This window comes from Borostomias antarcticus, assembly GCF_949987555.1.
Source record: "Borostomias antarcticus genome assembly, chromosome: 11".
Taxonomy (NCBI): domain Eukaryota; kingdom Metazoa; phylum Chordata; class Actinopteri; order Stomiiformes; family Stomiidae; genus Borostomias; species Borostomias antarcticus.
The window spans coordinates 21,800,369-21,819,971 of record NC_140244.1 but is presented as its reverse complement, the minus strand read 5'-3'; the positions used below and the strand labels follow the sequence as shown (position 1 = coordinate 21,819,971).

General features: G+C 44.3%; 1 protein-coding gene across 1 annotated transcript; it reads left to right on the top strand.

Moving 5' to 3' along the window:
- Positions 1 to 5,039: 5,039 nt before the first annotated feature.
- ogfr (opioid growth factor receptor) lies at positions 5,040 to 14,668 on the top strand. Its single transcript, XM_084445372.1, has 7 exons — positions 5,040 to 5,316; positions 6,252 to 6,320; positions 6,443 to 6,524; positions 6,608 to 6,686; positions 7,054 to 7,120; positions 7,353 to 7,501; positions 12,709 to 14,668. Exons 1-7 carry the CDS (start codon positions 5,194 to 5,196, stop codon positions 13,778 to 13,780), a joined length of 1,641 nt encoding a protein of 546 aa, XP_084301498.1. The 5' UTR covers positions 5,040 to 5,193; the 3' UTR covers positions 13,781 to 14,668.
- The last annotated feature ends 4,935 nt before the right edge of the window (positions 14,669 to 19,603 follow it).

Below are 19,603 nucleotides of genomic sequence, written 5' to 3'. Positions count from 1 at the left end.
CTTTTGGAACACAATGTCATCAGACATGTTAGTGTAGTTAGTGTTTTTTGTATTTTGTAAATTATGTATGGTTTAATAAAGTATCAATATATATGTTATTGGTTTTTTTTGTGCCCTAGGCCTACTAGATGGGCTCTGAGAGAGAGGGAGAGAGACCTTTCTTATCTCTCAATCACTGTCTGTTGATTTTGTCCACTTACACATTCAATAACTGTACATAGGCTACACATTGCATCCCAGCCGCACTGCATGTGTCTGCACATGAAACTATCCCCTTATTTAAAAGGCCATATCCCAGTGCACAAAGAGAAAGTGTGTGAAGACAAGAATCTTAACTAATACACCTGTAAAGCAATTGAAAGGGCTTGCAAAGAGAGAAGAAATAAACTGCAGGGGGGAGCAAAGTAACATCAAATAAAAAGGAAAGCAGGAAGAAGAAGCATACCAAGAAGAAAATCACAAGGAACAGCAGCTCTGATGAGTGATGTTCCCATCATCCCACTTAATAGCACGTCTGAGAGCTCTGGGTATGGTATTGAAACCAAATGCAGGAGCTACCACAACACTGCCTTGGTTTGAGAAACTCCCCACAACGTGATGTGCTGAAGAAGTTATCTCAACCTCAAAATGTATTCCCCCCCAACCTTGATGGGGTGAAATGTTGAATAGTCATGCAAATGTAGAACAGATGATGTATATTACAGTTTCTACAGTAACTAAGACCAAAAATAGTGGCTACACAACTCAGGATACATTGAATATGATCTGCTATAAAAGTGAGACAAAGCAGTGGTATTCGTCTGTCAGCTGGGCACAGATGAGCAGTAAGGCCTACACAAGTTTCAAAATTAGGGTATTTTAGCCTACAACCCATAAAGCCTGAAATAATGCAACGTAGCCTAATAAATCCAGATCAATTCAAAGCAATTAAGAGACATCAGCAGTTTTGATAGGTCTAATGAGTGTAGCCTAAGCAAATATGCTGCAAGAAGAAGAAGAAGTTCATATAAAGAATATTATTAATTTAACCATATGCACGCCTGGAAATCCCTTTTTGGTGTTCGTGACATCCAGTTGTGCTGTCCTTGCAACCAATGGGATTCGAACACCAGTCCCTTAGCCAGCCAAACTGAGGCAAACACACCGAGGCAAACACAGACCTACACAAGGGCACTGACATTAAGGATTTAGGGACATTTTGGATGGTACACATTGGCATGGCAAGAAGTACCCTGTACGATTATTTTGCTCGGTAGGCGGCTAGTTCTGTGTATGCTAGTTCAACCGGTTCAACCTGTGCGTGCTCAACACAACGGCAAACGCGGGGATGGGATGGAGGGTGCGATTGTCGTCCTCACCGAACTTCCGAGCTGAAAGTTATTCAAATGTATAATTATTTGGTCTGCGAAGATCCGTGACGTAACGCTGCAAACGCACGTGTAGTTTGCTTTCAAATTAAAGTGAATCGACCTTTTGGAACCAAACACTTCATTTATTTGTTTCCATGGCACAAAAGGGGGAATAAAAATTAAATAAAATAAACATTGGCCATCGGCATCGGCCATCGCCCGGATTGTTATTTTAAACATCGGCATCGGCCCAGAATTTTGCAATTGGTGCATCCCTACTGTATATCTTATCCTATTGTATTCTATATGGCAGGGGTTCCCAAACTAGTCTCTGGCTGTGGCCCCCTAGCCGGCTCACATTCTGTTTCTCTCCGCATTTGCGAATAGCGAGTAGGGTCTGGCGATGCCAGGCTAGCGGCCCCCTATTACAAGATGGCAAAAATCCAAAACAAAAAAACTGGCATAGGCTATATAAGAGGAGTTCTGTGGTCGTGCATTTTTTGTATCCGGTAAAGATAACGTGAGCTAGCTAACCCTAGCACAAGCAGTTGTAGGCTGATGTTTTGAATTTTTGTCAGGCAGACGTAGATTGTGCACGACTGAAAGGGCATGGCCTCATTTCTATATGAATGGATTTTACAGTATTAAATTAATATTTTACAGTATTAAATTCATATTTGAAGTGGATTTTGTGTATTTATATATATATATTATTTTTGTTTGTTTTTTGTTTTTTTTGCAAAATTACCTAGTAATGTCCTAGTAATAAGGTGGTAATTACCTAGTAATTTCTTAGAAATAAGGTTGAAATGACCTTATAATTTCCAAGTAATAAGGTGGTAGTGGTAGTGGGGTGGGCTGTAGCTCAGTTGGTAGAGCGGGTCGTTCAATGATCGAAGGGTCAGTGGTTCGAATCCCAGCTCTGACTGTCCACATGTCGAAGTGTCCTTGAGCAAGACACCTAACCCCAAAATTGCTCCCAATGAGCAGGTTAGGACCTTGCATGGCAGCTACCGCCATTGGTGTGTGAATGTGTGTTTGAATGGGTGAATGAGAGGCCATTGTAAAGCGCTTTGAGTGCCGCTAAGGTCGAAAAGTGCTATATAAGTGCAGTCCATTTACCATTTAGTTATCAAGTAATTTCAAAAAATTCAGTTGAAATTACCTATTAATTTCCTAGTAATAAGGTGCTTATTATCAAGAAATGTCTTAGAATCAAGGTTAAAATTACAACATTAATAAATAGGATGAGATGCCATAGATGGAACACTCAAACTATGAGAAAAGGAACTAGAATGCTAGGCTGTCATGACAATTCTATGATTCCACAGCTTTCTTCTATGACATCATCAGCTTTCTTCTATTACATCATCATCAAGAATAACAAAGACAGCAAACAAAATTCTGAAGATTCACATCGATCTCACCCTAGAAAGAATTCACTATTGAATTTCCTTTGAACATTTCAGACATGGCTTTTCAGCATTTAAAGCTATTCATTGGAGTTGCACTCCTTGTGGCAGCGATCAAGCTTGAGCCTTCACACATCAAAGCCTTCAGAGAAACCCTGATGTCTTTCATGGTGCCTAAACAGTGGGCTGCCACTCCACCCAGAGTGGATTTACTGGACTTTGACCTTGCTCCCTTCACTGGTCTTCAAACTGCGACAAGGACTACCAATGCCCACCAGATGGAAACCAGCAAGTTCTGGGACTTTGACCTGTCAGCTAAGACCTTTGAGACAAAGACGCCCAATGCCCACAAGAGGACAAGAGTAGCCCTGGTCATTCCCATAATTGGAACACCGACAAGGATCAGGGCTTTGGACAGTGGCACACAGATGGAAACCAGCATGTCCTGGGACCTCTCAGCTATGACCTCGGCTGAAATATCCTTTGCTGTGGGAGTTACGGCCCTTGGAGCAGTAATCTTCTGCCTTCTAGCCGGAATTCATCAGGGCAGTCCTTTTTAATTTTTTAACCTTTATTTATACAGGTAAGAAAAAACACGTTGAGTTCAGAGGACTCATTTTCAAGTGTGACCTGTTCACAATCATTCAGCACTCGTTACACTAAGTTACAAACAACAGGACAGAATTACAATAAAACATACAGGACTATGTGTAACAATAACAACAATAAAAGTCCTACAGGTAGACTGGGGCACCATGGAAGGGTACTGATGATACAGGAGTTGTAGACTGGGCAATGGAAGGAGTTGGATTAATAAATATGGTTTTAGTTTCATAATTAGTAATCTGTCTTCTCCTCTCCTCAGGTTAGAGACAGAGCAAACCAGAAGAAAGACAGAAGACTGCAAAAAGAAACCTCAGAAGCTGTGACTTACAAAATACTGACTTGACAATATTCTGCACTTATTTCTCCACTATTGCTTTTGGAACACAATGTCATCAGACATGTTAGTGTAGTTAGTGTTTTTTGTATTTTGTAAATTATGTATGGTTTAATAAAGTATCAATATATATGTTATTGGTTTTTTTTGTGCCCTAGGCCTACTAGATGGGCTCTGAGAGAGAGGGAGAGAGACCTTTCTTATCTCTCAATCACTGTCTGTTGATTTTGTCCACTTACACATTCAATAACTGTACATAGGCTACACATTGCATCCCAGCCGCACTGCATGTGTCTGCACATGAAACTATCCCCTTATTTAAAAGGCCATATCCCAGTGCACAAAGAGAAAGTGTGTGAAGACAAGAATCTTAACTAATACACCTGTAAAGCAATTGAAAGGGCTTGCAAAGAGAGAAGAAATAAACTGCAGGGGGGAGCAAAGTAACATCAAATAAAAAGGAAAGCAGGAAGAAGAAGCATACCAAGAAGAAAATCACAAGGAACAGCAGCTCTGATGAGTGATGTTCCCATCATCCCACTTAATAGCACGTCTGAGAGCTCTGGGTATGGTATTGAAACCAAATGCAGGAGCTACCACAACACTGCCTTGGTTTGAGAAACTCCCCACAACGTGATGTGCTGAAGAAGTTATCTCAACCTCAAAATGTATTCCCCCCCAACCTTGATGGGGTGAAATGTTGAATAGTCATGCAAATGTAGAACAGATGATGTATATTACAGTTTCTACAGTAACTAAGACCAAAAATAGTGGCTACACAACTCAGGATACATTGAATATGATCTGCTATAAAAGTGAGACAAAGCAGTGGTATTCGTCTGTCAGCTGGGCACAGATGAGCAGTAAGGCCTACACAAGTTTCAAAATTAGGGTATTTTAGCCTACAACCCATAAAGCCTGAAATAATGCAACGTAGCCTAATAAATCCAGATCAATTCAAAGCAATTAAGAGACATCAGCAGTTTTGATAGGTCTAATGAGTGTAGCCTAAGCAAATATGCTGCAAGAAGAAGAAGAAGTTCATATAAAGAATATTATTAATTTAACCATATGCACGCCTGGAAATCCCTTTTTGGTGTTCGTGACATCCAGTTGTGCTGTCCTTGCAACCAATGGGATTCGAACACCAGTCCCTTAGCCAGCCAAACTGAGGCAAACACACCGAGGCAAACACAGACCTACACAAGGGCACTGACATTAAGGATTTAGGGACATTTTGGATGGTACACATTGGCATGGCAAGAAGTACCCTGTACGATTATTTTGCTCGGTAGGCGGCTAGTTCTGTGTGTGCTAGTTCAACCTGTGCGTGCTCAACACAACGGCAAACGCGGGGATGGGATGGAGGGATGGATTGTCGTCCTCACCGAACCGAACTTCCGAGCTGAAAGTTATTCAAATGTATAATTATCACGGCAAACCGGTTGAAATACTTGGTTCCTTTGAATCGTCTAAATTTGTGCTGTAAATAATGGAGGACGATTTGGTCTGCGAGTATGATTCGACCTGGGACTCAGAGAGCGATGGAGACGACCCCGCAGAGAGCCAAACGCGTCGCTCAAGTCAGGACAAAACCAAATCTTGGACCGGTCTGGTATGTTTCAGTTTAACTTCCCAAACCTTACTGTCCGATATGTTTCCCTTTCACTTCTTAGACCTTACTTCGTGAGCTTATAGCTCGTTAGCTATAAATCGAGCGATATCAACTATGGACAAATGTGTCGGCAATATAGGCCGCTAGCAGCACAATTTGAGAGGCTATCTATAGCTAGATGCTGCTAGCTAGCTAGCTAGCTCAGCTGTGTTGCTGCCTGTTTCTGGTTCCTTGCAAGCTAGCGAGGAGAGCAGCGGTCTCCGGCCGGGCTTTGGTATGGACTTGCCCCTGGCAATCATTCAGCAGAAACGTGACAATCATTCATCTAGTATTTACAATCTAAATATGACGTTACCCTCTAGTATTTGCAATACAAAGACATCCCATTAGCTAGCTACTCATTTGAGCGATTGCTATGAGTTTCTCTTTCGCGTAGGCGGGGAGCAGCAAGCTTGTTGGTTATAGCTACCTCTCACTTAGCAGTGGCATAGCCAGCTAACGCTAAGCTTGCTAGTGGCTAGCTAGCTATTTTGGCGGCTTCATAAAATAGTAATTATCTAGTTAGCTGTTTTAGTATTAGCTATTATACATTTGGTTCATTCATCGCTTTTATGTTTGTACGTTAGCTGTTTTAGTATTAGCTATTATACATTTGGTTCATTCATCGCTTTTATGTTTGTACGTTACTTTATAGAAGATTAACGTTAGCGATTTCAATACATATCAATACAATGCACTTAGATTGCATCCAAATCTAGGTAGAGCCAGTCGAGACCAGCTAACGTTAGCAGCTAGAGTTGCTACAGTTAACTAGTAACGGTAGCAACTTACATTGTAACAGCAAACCCACTCCCCCTTTTCCTTTTTAACTGTTTTGTCAGAATGTATTGTTTAAGTCGACCATCATGAGACTGAATATTTTCTCTAATTGACAGTGGTCAAACACTTCTTCGAGAAACATGAGAGCAGCAAAGGACATGCAGAACTACAGACGAGGTTATCCAGTAAGTTAAGTCTATAGTTAGACACTTGATCACAGGTTTATCATCAGTCAACGTCTTTACTTTGCCATCGAGGTAGGCTACTCATCCCAAAACGTCTTACAGCGCTGTTTGTCTCCCAACAGAATCTTACAGACGACGAATGCTCAGAGGACAGAATGATTAATTTGAAATTCTATCTCAATGAATACCGCTCCTCTCCTGATGGTAGGTAGGCCTGTTTATCCTCCAAGCACTTTCCAGTGTGTTTGTGAAACGTGTTTAACAAACTACTTGTTTTCTTTCCACAGATGTTTTAATTGAGTCGTTTCTAAAAGAATGGAAGACCGACTATAAGAGGCTGGAAAGAGTTCACTCCTACATTCAGTGGTATGAATTTTTTCAAATGGTTGTGTTCTAAGCCTGATATAGTGCCTTGAAATAACAAGCTCTGTAATGCTGATTGTGGCACAGTACATAGCACTGTCGCCTCACAGCAGGAAGGTTCTGGGTTCAATTCCCGTTGGGGATGATGTCGGCACTGGGGATGTTCTCCCCAGGGTTGGCAGGTACTCAGGTGGTGTATCTCTCCTGGACCTTTCTGTACTGAGTTTGCATGTTCTCCCCGTGTTTGCTTTTTTTGCATGGAATCAGACAATCACTGTCTAAAATTTTACCCATCGACAGTATGTAGTGAGGTTGAAATAAGGACTAATCAGTGAGCTCATAGGTCGACTATTTGCACTATGATCCCCAGGCTGTTTCCACTGCGGGAGCCTGGGGTGAACTATATGGCATCTGAGCTCACCAAGAAGGAGATGCAGGTGAGTGGATAACAAGGAGTGGTGTGTAATGCAGTGGGCATGACATCTAAAAGAGGCTGTAAGTGATGCAACAGCACATTATGTAAGGACGTTCTGTGCAAGATCTAGACTCAATGATGATTACAAGTTTGAACACCTAAGAAGTAAGCATAGGTAAGCTACAGTAAGTGAGAGATTGTATCATCTTTCATAGTGATTGTGTGATATCCCCTTCTCTGTGTGTCCACATTAGGCCTTCAGGGAGAGTGATCAGGCCAAGAAGAGGCTTGTGGAATCTTATGAACTCATGCTGGGCTTCTATGGCATCCGACTGGTCAACCAAGAAACAGGCGAAGTGGGACGTGCTGACAACTGGAGAGAACGCTTTATAAACCTTGAACGGTGAGTTACAAAAGTCTGATTCTGACCCCATTTGCGGCCTCAATCTTGTATGTGTGTCAGCAATGTTGTGTGTGGCAGCTGTGGCTCCTCTGGACCATAAAATTATCTTTTAAAATACTTCATTTTATTGACCTCATGGATTAGATCAATGTTTCCGCTCAAAATCCTTGCCAGCACACTTTAATACAAACAATTATAATACAAAAAAATGTGGCTATATACTGTATATTAAAGTCTTAATACAATATTTGAAGACGAACAGAAAGTAGAATGATGTTGAGAGCTGTCAGGTAGGCTAGCCCATTGCTTCCCCTAGACCAGTAAACTCTGTTCAGGCAAGTGCCTCATGCAGTTATCTGATTGGACAAGTAAAAAATATAGTTGAAGTGTGATAAATATGTAACGTTACAGTGAAGAAACACGACGTGGAGCTACACATGCACCCAGTAGCCTAGCCTATGTTTGAGCCGAAGCGGAACCTCCATCTACGTAGCTTACGCGCTGCTGTCTGTCAGCAAACCTTGTCAAGGAAACGGTCCACACACACCACAAGCGCGAGTACAGCATGCGAATCAGAGGCGCTTCCCTGACTGACTGACTGAGCGACCGTCTTTTTGGCTGGCTGAACCGAAAGTTGCATTTGCTGTTGCCAGTCAAAGCAACAGCAAATGCAACGAAATATCAGTTAAACATAGTCTAAAGTAGCCTATTATTTATGTAAGCTATGTAAAAAAAGGCAGTGCTTGTGGTAGGAGAAGACAGGACCAGCACAGAGTGGAGGGGCAAGTGAGAGGGGAAAGGATAGAGGTTGTTGAGAGGAGAGCAGGAGAAGATAGAGGAGAAGGAAGGGGACAGGAGAGAGTGAAGATGAGAGATTAGAAAGACAGTCTGATTATTTAGACGGTATGAGTATGCAGTTAAGCATCACTGGGCATCAAACATTATTTTTTATTAAATAAAACATCTATTACTCTCATCCCATAACTCAAAATTAAAGAAAGCATATGTCATGTAAACATGTTGTTTCAGTATACTTTTCAGTATACATTGACAAGGAAGCGTGAAGTGATGGCGCCGGTGTGTGTGGCTTGCCGTCTGCCGCTGTCAGTTTTGTTTGTGTTTGTACTGATTTTGACAGTTGTCACGAAAAATGTCAAGTCTCTACGGGTTTATGATCGCCAAGCGCTTCCGGATATCCAGTTTGCTAGTAAAAATCTGGTCAAGTTTGATCCGGGACGGAAAACTTTTCCTCCGCCGCCACTTGCGGGAATACCTGCTCACTTCTACCGGGCAGCGGCCTCTCCTCCCCGGCGGAGGCGACCCAGAAGCCGCCGAGGTAAACGCAGTGGCCGACTGGCGAAGCTGAAAGCCTCGCTGGTGCTTTGTCCCGGGTCTACTTTGGTCGGATGTGGATCCATCCATCGCTACTGTGTCTTCCCTCGCCCTCTGGAGTCTGTCGGCGCCTGGCTGGTACCTGTCACCGGCAGCGAGGAGTGTCATAGGCCTACCCGCCTCTGTCCTCCCCGTCTCCGCAGAGGAGGGGTGAATCCCCGCAGCCTTCGGCCTCTGGCCCGAGCGCCCCGGACGGCTCGGCACGTTGCGGCTCCCGCAAGGATAGCACTGGTGAATGCTAGATCGCTAGCAAATAAGACCTTTATTTTAAATGATTTCTTCATCACACGCAAATTGGATTTCTTGTGCATCACTGAGACTTGGCATGGCGTTGGTGAGTCAAGCTCCTTTTCCGAACTCTTGCCGCCTGCCTGTACGTATTTCAATGTTCCGCAGACGACCGGCCGTGGAGGGGGAATTGCGACCGTCTATAAGCAAAACTTTGACTGTAGACAACTGTCTTCGGTCTCATTCTCCAGCTTTGAGCTGAACATGTTCGAGCTGGGTCGCTCTCGCCCTGTACTGTGTGCGGTGATATACCGACCTCCGAAATACAACAAGCACTTCATCACTAACTTCTCTGACTTCCTGGCTGAAATAATGCCTAAATATCACCACTTTCTAATTCTCAGTGACATGAACACACTTTCTAATTCTCGGTGACATGAACATACATGTGTGCTGTCCCTCCAAGCCGTTGGCTAGAGACTTTTTAAATCTTATTGACTCATTTGATCTTGTGCAGTCGGTGACTGATCCCACACAAGAGCGCGGGCACACACTCGATCTTGTCCTATCTGATGGTCTATCCGTTTTTAATAATGAAGTTTGTGGTGCATTTTTATCTGATCATATGCCTGTTTTATTTGATGTATCTCTCCCATGTGATATCGACAAACCATCTGCACCGGCCCGTCGTTGCCGTATGTTTAACACTTCCACTGCTGTTCGCTTCTCGTCTGCGTTTACCAGCGCTACTCTACCTGGCCCAGCCAGCCCCGTGTGTGTTAACGCGGAGGAGTTAACCTCTCAGTTTGACTCCACCTGTCTGCAAATCCTGGACTCTGTCGCTCCTCTGAAAACCAGGCGCTCCAAACCTAAACCCGAGGCCTGGTTGAATGGCAGCACACAGGAAGCCCGGCGAGAATGCAGGAAGGCTGAACGTCAGTGGAAAAAGGACAAGCTGCATGTGTCCTTTGACATTCTAAGGGACAGCTGGCGTAGATACTCTATCAGCAAATTGTCAAAGTTGAAAAAACGAAACATTTGTCTGATATAATTTTAATCAACTGCCACAAGCCTCAGGTTCTGTTTTAAAACTATTAATGACATTCTTGATGTCCCCCAGTCAGTCTGCCTTGAAGCTTCCTCTGAAACATGTGAGCTTTCTGCAGTTTTTTACCGATAAGGTAGCCAACATCAGAGCTAGCATCTCCACCCCGACACACGACCCCTCTATTTTTGTCACCTGCCCGGCTACTTTTAGCCAATTTGAGCCTGTGTCTCTTTCCCAGCTAGAGGAAATAATTTCCCTCATGAAGCCCTCAGGCTCCCCCTTAGATGACCTTCCCCCTCGCCTTGTCAAAGAGGCCAGCAGGGCTATAGGACCAGATGTCCAGAACATTATGAATCACAGCCTCGCAGGAGATGTACCAGTAAATTTTAAACATGCTGTGGTACAACCGCTTATCAAAAAGCCTAACCTGGACGCCTCTGTCCTTTCCAATTTCAGGCCAATCTCCAAGCTCCCGTTTCTTTCCAAAGTTCTGGAAAAAATTGTACTCGTTCAACTGATGTCGTTTCTTAACACACATGGTATTTTGGAAGTGTTCCAGTCTGGTTATAAAGCGCTGCACAGTACCGAGACTGACCTAAGGATTTTTAATGATATATTTTTGGCTACAGACTCTGGTGATTCTCTTTTTCTTGTACTGTTGGATCTTACTGCTGCTTTCGACACAGTGGATCACAATATTCTTCTCTCCCGCCTGGAGCACTGGGTTGGCATCAAAGGTTCAACTCTGGAGTTTTTCAGGTCATACCTGTCAGAGAGAAGCTTCTGTGTTAGCCTGGGCGACGCCGTATCCGCCACTGCAACTCTCCCTTGCGGGGTGCCCCAGGGCTCAATTCTTGGACCAATTTTATTTATGTTGTATCTACTCCCCCTAGGATCTATTTTCAGGAAACATGGAGTCTCCTTCTACTGTTATGCAGGTGACTGTCAAATATACCTGCCGTTGAAACAAAACAACCCTGACTCTTTAAAACTGTTGTTGGCATGCCTGGAAGATGTCAAAGCATGGTTAGCTTTAAACTTTTTATGTTTTAATGACAGTGAAGCCAACTGCCACTAATTTAGGGGTGAAAACTGACTGTGACCTAAAGATGGACAAACAAATCAATTCTGTTGTAGGAAAGAGTTTTTTCCAGCTCAGGAGGCTGTCCAAGGTCAAACCTTTTTTATCACGCTGTGTTTTTGAAAATGTAATACATGCTTTTATGACTTCTCGTCTCGATTACTGCAATGCTTTGTATGTTGGTGTCAGTCAGGCCTCTCTCTCTCGCCTGCAGTTAGTCCAGAGCGCTGCCGCTCGTCTGCTAACTGGTACACGTAAGCAAGAGCACATTACCTCGGTGCTGGCTTCGCTCCACTGGCTTCCTGTGCGTTTTAGGATTGATTTTAAAATTTTGCTGTTTACTTTTAAGTGCCTAAATGGCTTGGCACCCATCTACCTCTCAGAGCTGCTGGAACCCTATGCTCCTTCAAGGTCCCTAAGGTCCTCTGATCAGCTTCTCCTGGTTGTCCCCAAATCCCGGCTGAAGCTCAGGGGGGATCGGGCTTTTGCAGTGGCAGTCCCTAAGCTCTGGAACGAGCTGCCTCTGCATGTTAGACAGTCCCCCACTCTGCAGGTGTTTAAATCACGCCTCAAAACACACTTATACTCTTTGGCGTTTTCCTGACATGGCCTAAGAGACTTGTCCTTTTTCATGTGACATACTGCGTATGTTTTACTATGTGCTCTTTGTGTGTTATTGTTGTTTGACTTGTACAGCACTTTGGTCAACTTTGTTGTCTTTAAATGTGCTCTATAAATAAAGTGGTATGGTATACTTTAAACAATTTTGTTATTTTCATTCTTTAAAAGTCACCAGAATACAGGAAACTAACTCTCTGGATTTTTTTTCTGGGGGAGGACCCCCAGACCCCCACTTTGGTATAGAAATCCTCCCTAAGTCTTGAGCTTGGCATCACAACAAGTAACAAGTAAGGGTACAGGTGCATTGGAATTCTAGGTACTCAGACATTTCAAGGTTCCCAAACTGGTAGTCTCTCTCCAGACTCAAATATTACATTGAATCACTGCTCTGCATACTACATAATAGCGTCTGCCACTTCGCGCTCAAGCTGGTATTCTCAGGGCGTATTGATGGTTCAAAGTTGAAAGTGACAGGTCGTAGCAGCAAATGAGAGACGCTAGCCCAGGTTAGATGAGCGGGGAATATCTATGGGTGGGAACACCTGACGCAAAAGTCGTTAATGATTGGTGTTGCAGGGATTCCTGCGAAACCAATGAATTGCCAGGACTTGCAGATGTTTGCATGAAGTGTCCCAGACCCATAGGGAGATCTGCAGCATGCAGTATCGTAGTTAGCGTAGCTTAGGTAGTGAATCAGCGAAAGAACTCTCATGGGTCTGGCGTTGAGACTACCAAACTGGCAATTTACTATACTATCCGTCATCTAGCAGTCGAGATTTCTTAATTTGTCTTTATTTCAAACATTAACTGAACTTTTTGTCTTGTTTTCTTTCTCAGAAATATACACAACAACCTGCGCATCACTCGCATTCTGAAGAGCTTAGGGGAGCTTGGCTTTGAGCACTATCAGGCTCCTCTGGTGCGTTTCTTCCTGGAGGAGACTTTGGTGAAGAAGAACCTCAGCAGTGTCAAGCGCAGTGTGCTTGACTACTTCCTGTTTGCTGTGCGGGACAAGAGGAAGCGCAAAGAGCTGGTGCGTTTTGCCTACCAACATTACGAGCCGAAGGACAAGTTTGTATGGTGCCCTAGAAAGATCCAGAAACAGCTTAAGAAGGCAGAGAAGAGGCCTGAGGCAGCAGGGACCAGAGACGGAGTGGATGAAGGTCGCTCACGGCTCAAGGGGAAAGATGGAGAGGCAGGGGCGTCTCCTAAGGATGATAAGGACATGATAGAGGATGCCCCAGAGACCCAGAAGGGAACTAATAACACTGCAAATGAAGACACAGACAAACTCTTTGAAGGCTCCTCTGTTGATCCCAAACCAGAGGCTGAAGCTGACCTTGGAGACAGTAATGGTCATGTTGAGATGGACCATTCAGGAAGCCCAGACGCTGACTCTGGGAATGGGGAGAGTGATGTGGAGGGAGGACTCAAAGATGGCAGTAAGACAAAGGACAGCATCCAGGAGCGACCTGTCCTAGAAACTACGCGTGAATCAGAGTCCGAAAAACCACCCAAGAAGAAGAGGGAAAGCGATGTGGATATGCCAAGCAACAGTCCTAAAGGGGACCTTACCAACGGGCAGGAGGAAGTCACAGCTGCGCCTGGCAACAACCTATCTGGTCAGACAAGCCTATCTGTGACAGTGCCATCTCCCGGGGCCAAAACTGAAGGTTCCCCTAAAGATTCTCCCTCCTGTTCCTTAGAACGGGGAGAGAAAATCCCCAGGACTGACTTTAGTCCCGTGCCTGACGTGAAGGAGGGGTCGACCGCGGCAATCCCAGTGTCGGCAGCGTGCCGGGACAGCGCTGAAAAAGCTGAAGGTGAACAGACAAACGGGAGAGACCAGGAGGAGATGGATGTTGAATCCACCACCCCTAGCTTAGACCAAGATATGGGACATTCCTGAATATAGTGAAGGAGCAGGTAGAAGTAAGATGGAGCCTGAATTCACATGGCACTCTCAAAACTAAAATAAAAAAAATGACAGTCACCGAAGGAGTTAATGAAGTGGTATACAGTACAGTTCCCAGGCCTTATTGTTTTCTACTGATTTGTTTTCATGATTACACATCTCTTTTTTGAAGGACTATAATACTCGATTAGTATCCCTAAGTGAGAAGCATTTGATTAAATGTTTGATTCTAGTGTATGTCTTGATGGTTTAAATGTTTTGTTCTTAATTCACCAATATTATCAAGCTGTGAATGCAGTTGTTTTGCACTGAAAAATATTAATTTGTATTTAATATGATGTGACCATTATCTGAAGAACATTCTGCATTTTTATTATTATTGTCTTTTGGAACCCCTCTATGAAATGGGAACATGATTGTATGTCATTATCGTTGCACAATTTGTATATTTTGGCTCAGAGAAGTTATATGAACAATAGACAACATTGCCAAAAAAAAAAAAATAGACTGGTTGATTGTATGTCTTGACAGTATTGGTGTCATGAGATGTAGCTTAAGTGAAATACACGTCATTGATGTGAGAATGGCATGTGATTGGATGGACGTGGGCGCTTTTTTCATTTATAGGCCAATGTGGTCTTGTTCTCGCTATTTATTGATTCCTTTTTTGTTGTTTGTTTATTGATTTCGGAAAAAGATATTAGCCAAAGCCCAGGTTCCCCTTCTAGAATATTGAATTGCAAATCTCAGGAAAACCCTGTGGTAGATAGTCAACTTCAGCTCCTGTTCAGATCATATTTTTTGATTTGTGTGAACATATACAGTCACAAAATGTCAATGCCGTTGTTCAGGGCATGAATTCATATGAATAACAAAATGTATAGAGGGTTGTAAACTTCACATTATTGGAGGGATGGGGGGGGGGGTGGAACTAGATTAATGTGTCCTTTTCGATGCAGCCTCCGAGATGTACAATTTTTCCCATTGAATTAATGAATAAAGATAAGGATTGTGCAAGTACTTCAGGACTAGTTGGATTTCATTTTCAGCATGCAGCTTTTACACTAGGCGGATGGAGTTCAGATGACGCACAGTATACAATCCTGGGGCATACTTTCCTACCCGGCACATTTACAAATTCAGTATATCCCCCAGGCCTGAATATCCCCCAGGCCTGAATCACCCAGCAGATAACGAGCAGCAACGGTTGCCCTTGATTGAGGAATTCTTTAGCCTCTCATAAAAGTCCTCTCCACCGCTCCTATATTTTTCTGGATTTAGGAGCTACTGTACATCAATGCTAAAATGCTTTGTGAATTACATTGAGACCTATTTAAAATTAGGAGTGAAATGCCCATGTTTACTTGAATTTACTCTTCATTTGGCCATTTTAGGCTTAGGATGTTGTGTGAATAATGTGCTGCTCTATAGCCTACAGTATGACAGTAGTAGATCATATTGTTAAGTATATCAATATAAAATCCATTCGGCTAGACAGCACAGTTGTTTTATCAGCCTTCTCCACCTCGTTGTCCTGGACCTAGTTACTGACTCCTTGTGATCTGTGAGATTCAAACCCACATTGTGCTGGGAGTAACGTCAGCTGTAATCCGCTGAGCTAACGTGGTGGAGCTCTTCTGACGTTCACTCGCTGATGCTGATACCCTGTTCTTCATAACATTCTAGATCAACATATAGTTTAAAAGCTAATTACCAGCACAACCACAGTGGGATTTGAACCCATGATCTTCTGGTTGGTAACACCAGCTCTTATGGCGTCTGCTCGTTCATCCTATTTGAACATCATTCTTCTGTTATTTTGTAAATGTATAGGGGAACAATGAAGGTGGAAGGATTCATTGTCAGCATAGCTTTGAACCCATGTTGGGATGACATCAAGGCATGGCACAGTGCAATTTTGCCATCATTGTAACTATTGTCCTTGTCGCAGACTCAATACGAGACAAAGATTGTTTGAGCCACTCAGGTCCTCTATTGCTGGTCATTTCTACATATTTTGACAAATTAAGGTCTTTGACGCCTTGTTCTGCTGCACTTCAAATCCTTCACGGACCCACTCCTGGACCCTCTGCAGTTTGCCTGCAGAGCAAACAGGTCCTACATTATATTCTACAGCATCTGGAACATGCCTCGACCCTGTTTGTGGATTTCACCACTGCCTTCAACACCATCCTCCCGCCCACACTGGAATACGATCTCTCCCAGCTGCACGTGCCCTACCTACCTGACTACCTGCAGGTAGATCACTGACTTCCTGGTACGTAAAGCTGGGCGAAAACATCTCTGACTCCAGGTCCATCAGCACCGGCTCCACCCCCCACCCTCCCCCCCCCCCCGCGCTGCGTCCTTTCCCTGCTACTCTTCTCCCTGTACACCCACAGCTGCACCTCCAGCCACCAGTCTGTCAAGCTCCTGAAGGATGGGACCACCACCCTCATCGGACTCATCTCTGAGGGAGACAAACTGCCTACAGGTGGGAGATCGACCAGCTGCTCTCGTGGTGCGGCCAAAACAAGCTGGAGCTCAACGCTCTCAAGACAGTGGAGATAATTGTAGACTTAAGAAAGAAACCAGCCCCCCTCCACCCCATCACAATGAATGACACCCCAGTGTACGCTGTCGACTCTTTCCGCTTCCTGGGCACCACCATCTCCCAGGACCTCAAATGGGAACTAAACACCAGCTATCTCCTAAAGAAGGCACAGCAGAGGATGTACTTCCTCAGGCAACTGAGGACATTCAGACTCCCAAGGGAAATGATGATACTCTTCTACACCTCCATCATTGAATCCATCCTTACGTCCTCCATCACCATCTGGTACTCTGGTACTCTGGTACAGGGCCAAACTGCAGCGCGTCATCTCATCCACTGAGAAGGTGATCGGCTGCAACCTGCCCTCTCCAGCGGGCCTGGAAGATTGCGGCCGCCCCCTCCCACCCCAGCCATAATCTCTTCCACTCCTCTCACCATTGAGAGATACTGTCAATAGACACTTGCACATGACCTGAATGTATGTATAGGACACACCGCACTCACACATCACGCCGCATACACATACACACACTCACTTACACTACACACTGCATATTGTATATACACTGTATATTGTTCTTTTTCTTAGCTTATCCTTTTTGCACTAGCATTTTGTACTCGAGTTTTGCACTGTCCTGTCTCGTCCCTGGATCTTGTCCAATGTTGTCTCAATGTTATGCACCACGACTGAAAGCAAATTCCTAGTATGTTGTAAAACTGCATGGCAATAAACAGATTCTAATACTGATTTTGATGTGGGGCTTGAACCCATGTTGTCCAACACTACAGGAATCAAACCTGCTTTCTTCCCTGAGCCACCCACCCAGCCTCCTCCACATTTCAGTGGCAAGTGCTTCCTAGATTAAATAGACCATGATAGTGCCACCCGGTGTTACTATTGGAAGTTGCAGTTACTATTGGAAGTTGCACTGGAGGAATCTGTAATTTTAGGACCAGTTGCACTTCCAGTACTTTCTTTTAGTCTCTCATATCCTCTTCCTTTTATGGAATAGAAAAAAATAATTCGTTTTATAAGTCATTAAAGTCACATAAGTCGGTATTTTTTTTCTTACATCAAACACTTTGTTTTGTAGTCCAGTGCAGTGAATAATTTGGAGGGTAATTATTACTCATGCAGCTAAGAATAGCACCTGCGGCAGGCTGCATGGTGAGCTGTGAGCAGAGAGGCCTGGCTGGTTAGCATGTGGCCTGTCATAGTCGTACACAAGTGAGGTCTGTCAGGATCTGTTTCGCTATCTAGCTATATTGAATGCCTGGAACTGATAGGCTACTTGCAGCTGACCTATTAGAGCGACTAGTACTGCACAGTATTTGTCCTTTCATGTGTCTATTCATCTCATGAAAATTGTCTTTCTGCTCAGTTCCCACTGAAACCCCTGCACCTGAATCACTCCCCTCAAACCTATACCAATGTAAAAGTCTCCCCCTCTACCTTTCTGTCCAGTTGCAGGCTAGGTGCGGTGTGTGCAGCATCAGTGAGTATTGGATAAGCAGTACTAGGACTGACTGCTTTCAGACCTTGTCTCACGTGTATGTATCTTTTTCTTTGTGGTAGTCTGTGGCCAAACCTCTCCACCAGAACCTCTCTGGCTCACTCTCGGTACCCAGACCTCTCTGCTTAGGTCCTGGCCAGGTACTGTGTAATAACTGTACTGTTATTACATGATTCTTTCTCTGTATGCTAGTTGCCATCATGCCCAGGACATCCATTTTGTAGCATGTGACTATCCAGTTTATGCCCAAAAAATGAGGGGCTAAATATATTCCAGTGCCATTGCTGGTGAACAGCTCTTGGGTAGATGTGTAGAATATACAGAAACTATCATTATATTTCTGTGTTACACACACACACACACACACACACACATAATCAAACACACAACACAGATACAATTTTCAAAATCCTTCCTGCCGTCTCCCGTGGCAACCAGGGCATCGTGTCAGAGTTGTCGGAACCTCTGTTGTCCCAGAGACAGGAGGTGGTGCTCAGTGTGTGGTGGCAGTGGGTCACCGGGGGAGGGGGTTGCTGGTCCCTGCCTGCAGAAGGGCAGAGGAGAGGGACAAGGTGACAGGCTTCAGTGAGGGGTCTGTCTTGGGTCCTGTGGTGTGTATGTGCGTGCGGGCTGGGATCAGACCTCTTGGATCTCCCAGGGGGAGAGGAGAGGACACAGGCCCAGGAGAAGGTGAGGTGCTGGGGCATGGGGAGAGTCCAAGCCAGGGCCAGGAGAGCATCCAGAGCCCCAGGAGTCTGGACGTGTGCAGGGCGATCGACCTGGCTGGACACTCACACAGGCCCTCAGGTGACTGTGTCCACTGACCTCACAATCAGTTTGTGATGATGTGTATTTGCATCTTTTCATTTAGCAGAGAGCTTTATTTGTGTGTGTTTATTCTCTTAGTCGGTGTGTTTTTTTTTCTCTGACATTAGAAGGTGAGAGAATTTATGAATCTCTCCTCATCCTCTCCTATGTGCCATGTGTCCCAGGGGCAGTCCAGCTGGTGGCGCTGTCCTCCAGAGGGAGGCTCCAGAGGCTGAACCTGCCACAGGGTAGCGAGCAGGGAGGCTTACCCAGGCTTCTCTCCTCCCAGGTGGGCCAGAGAGTGAGGGACCTCCTGGCCGCCATCTGAGATGTGTTTGAGACATGAGGCACAGCTTCTGTAGCAGCTCATAGATGTCAGTTATACAGACATTTTATGAAAAAACAACACTATATTACAGTCATTTAGCAGACGCTAAACATGGGACATTAGTATGACGCTTCGGCAAACTTTTATAAATGAAACCCTTGGTCGGTTAAGATACACCTGTGTTTCTGTTTTTTCTCTTCTCCCTCGGAGCATCTCTGTTGAAGAGCAGAGTGCAGTCCAGGAACCACACCCTCAGACACCTGAATCAGGTACTCAACATCAGCTACCTGCTGCCAGCCTGTCAAAATCTGACAAATACAGCCAGTCTCGTGTTTTCTTTGGACAAATGTACATGTCCATTGTTGATGTATCAGAAATATGATCAGAAAGTATCGCCTAACTAAAAACAAAATCAACATCCTGATGTTGCTTCGGCTGTGACAGTTCTAATGGATATTGTATTTGTAATTCAAAAATTTAAAAAAATAAAATAAAAAAAAGAGTGGAATAGCAGTGAAGCAGCAGTGTCCAGATGCTGGCCAGAGGGGGGGAGGGGGGGGGGGGCAGGATTTGAACAAAATCGGGATGCAATCAAAGCAGGACTGGAACCTGCA

Bases quoted from the DNA above. Each gene is read 5' to 3' on its own strand.
- ogfr (XM_084445372.1), top strand. From the start codon at position 5,194: ATGGAGGACGATTTGGTCTGCGAGTATGATTCGACCTGGGACTCAGAG. The intron at 6,321-6,442 runs GTAAGTTAAGTC...GTCTCCCAACAG, and splicing joins ACTACAGACGAGGTTATCCA to AATCTTACAGACGACGAATG. The intron at 7,502-12,708 runs GTGAGTTACAAA...TTTCTTTCTCAG, and splicing joins CGCTTTATAAACCTTGAACG to AAATATACACAACAACCTGC.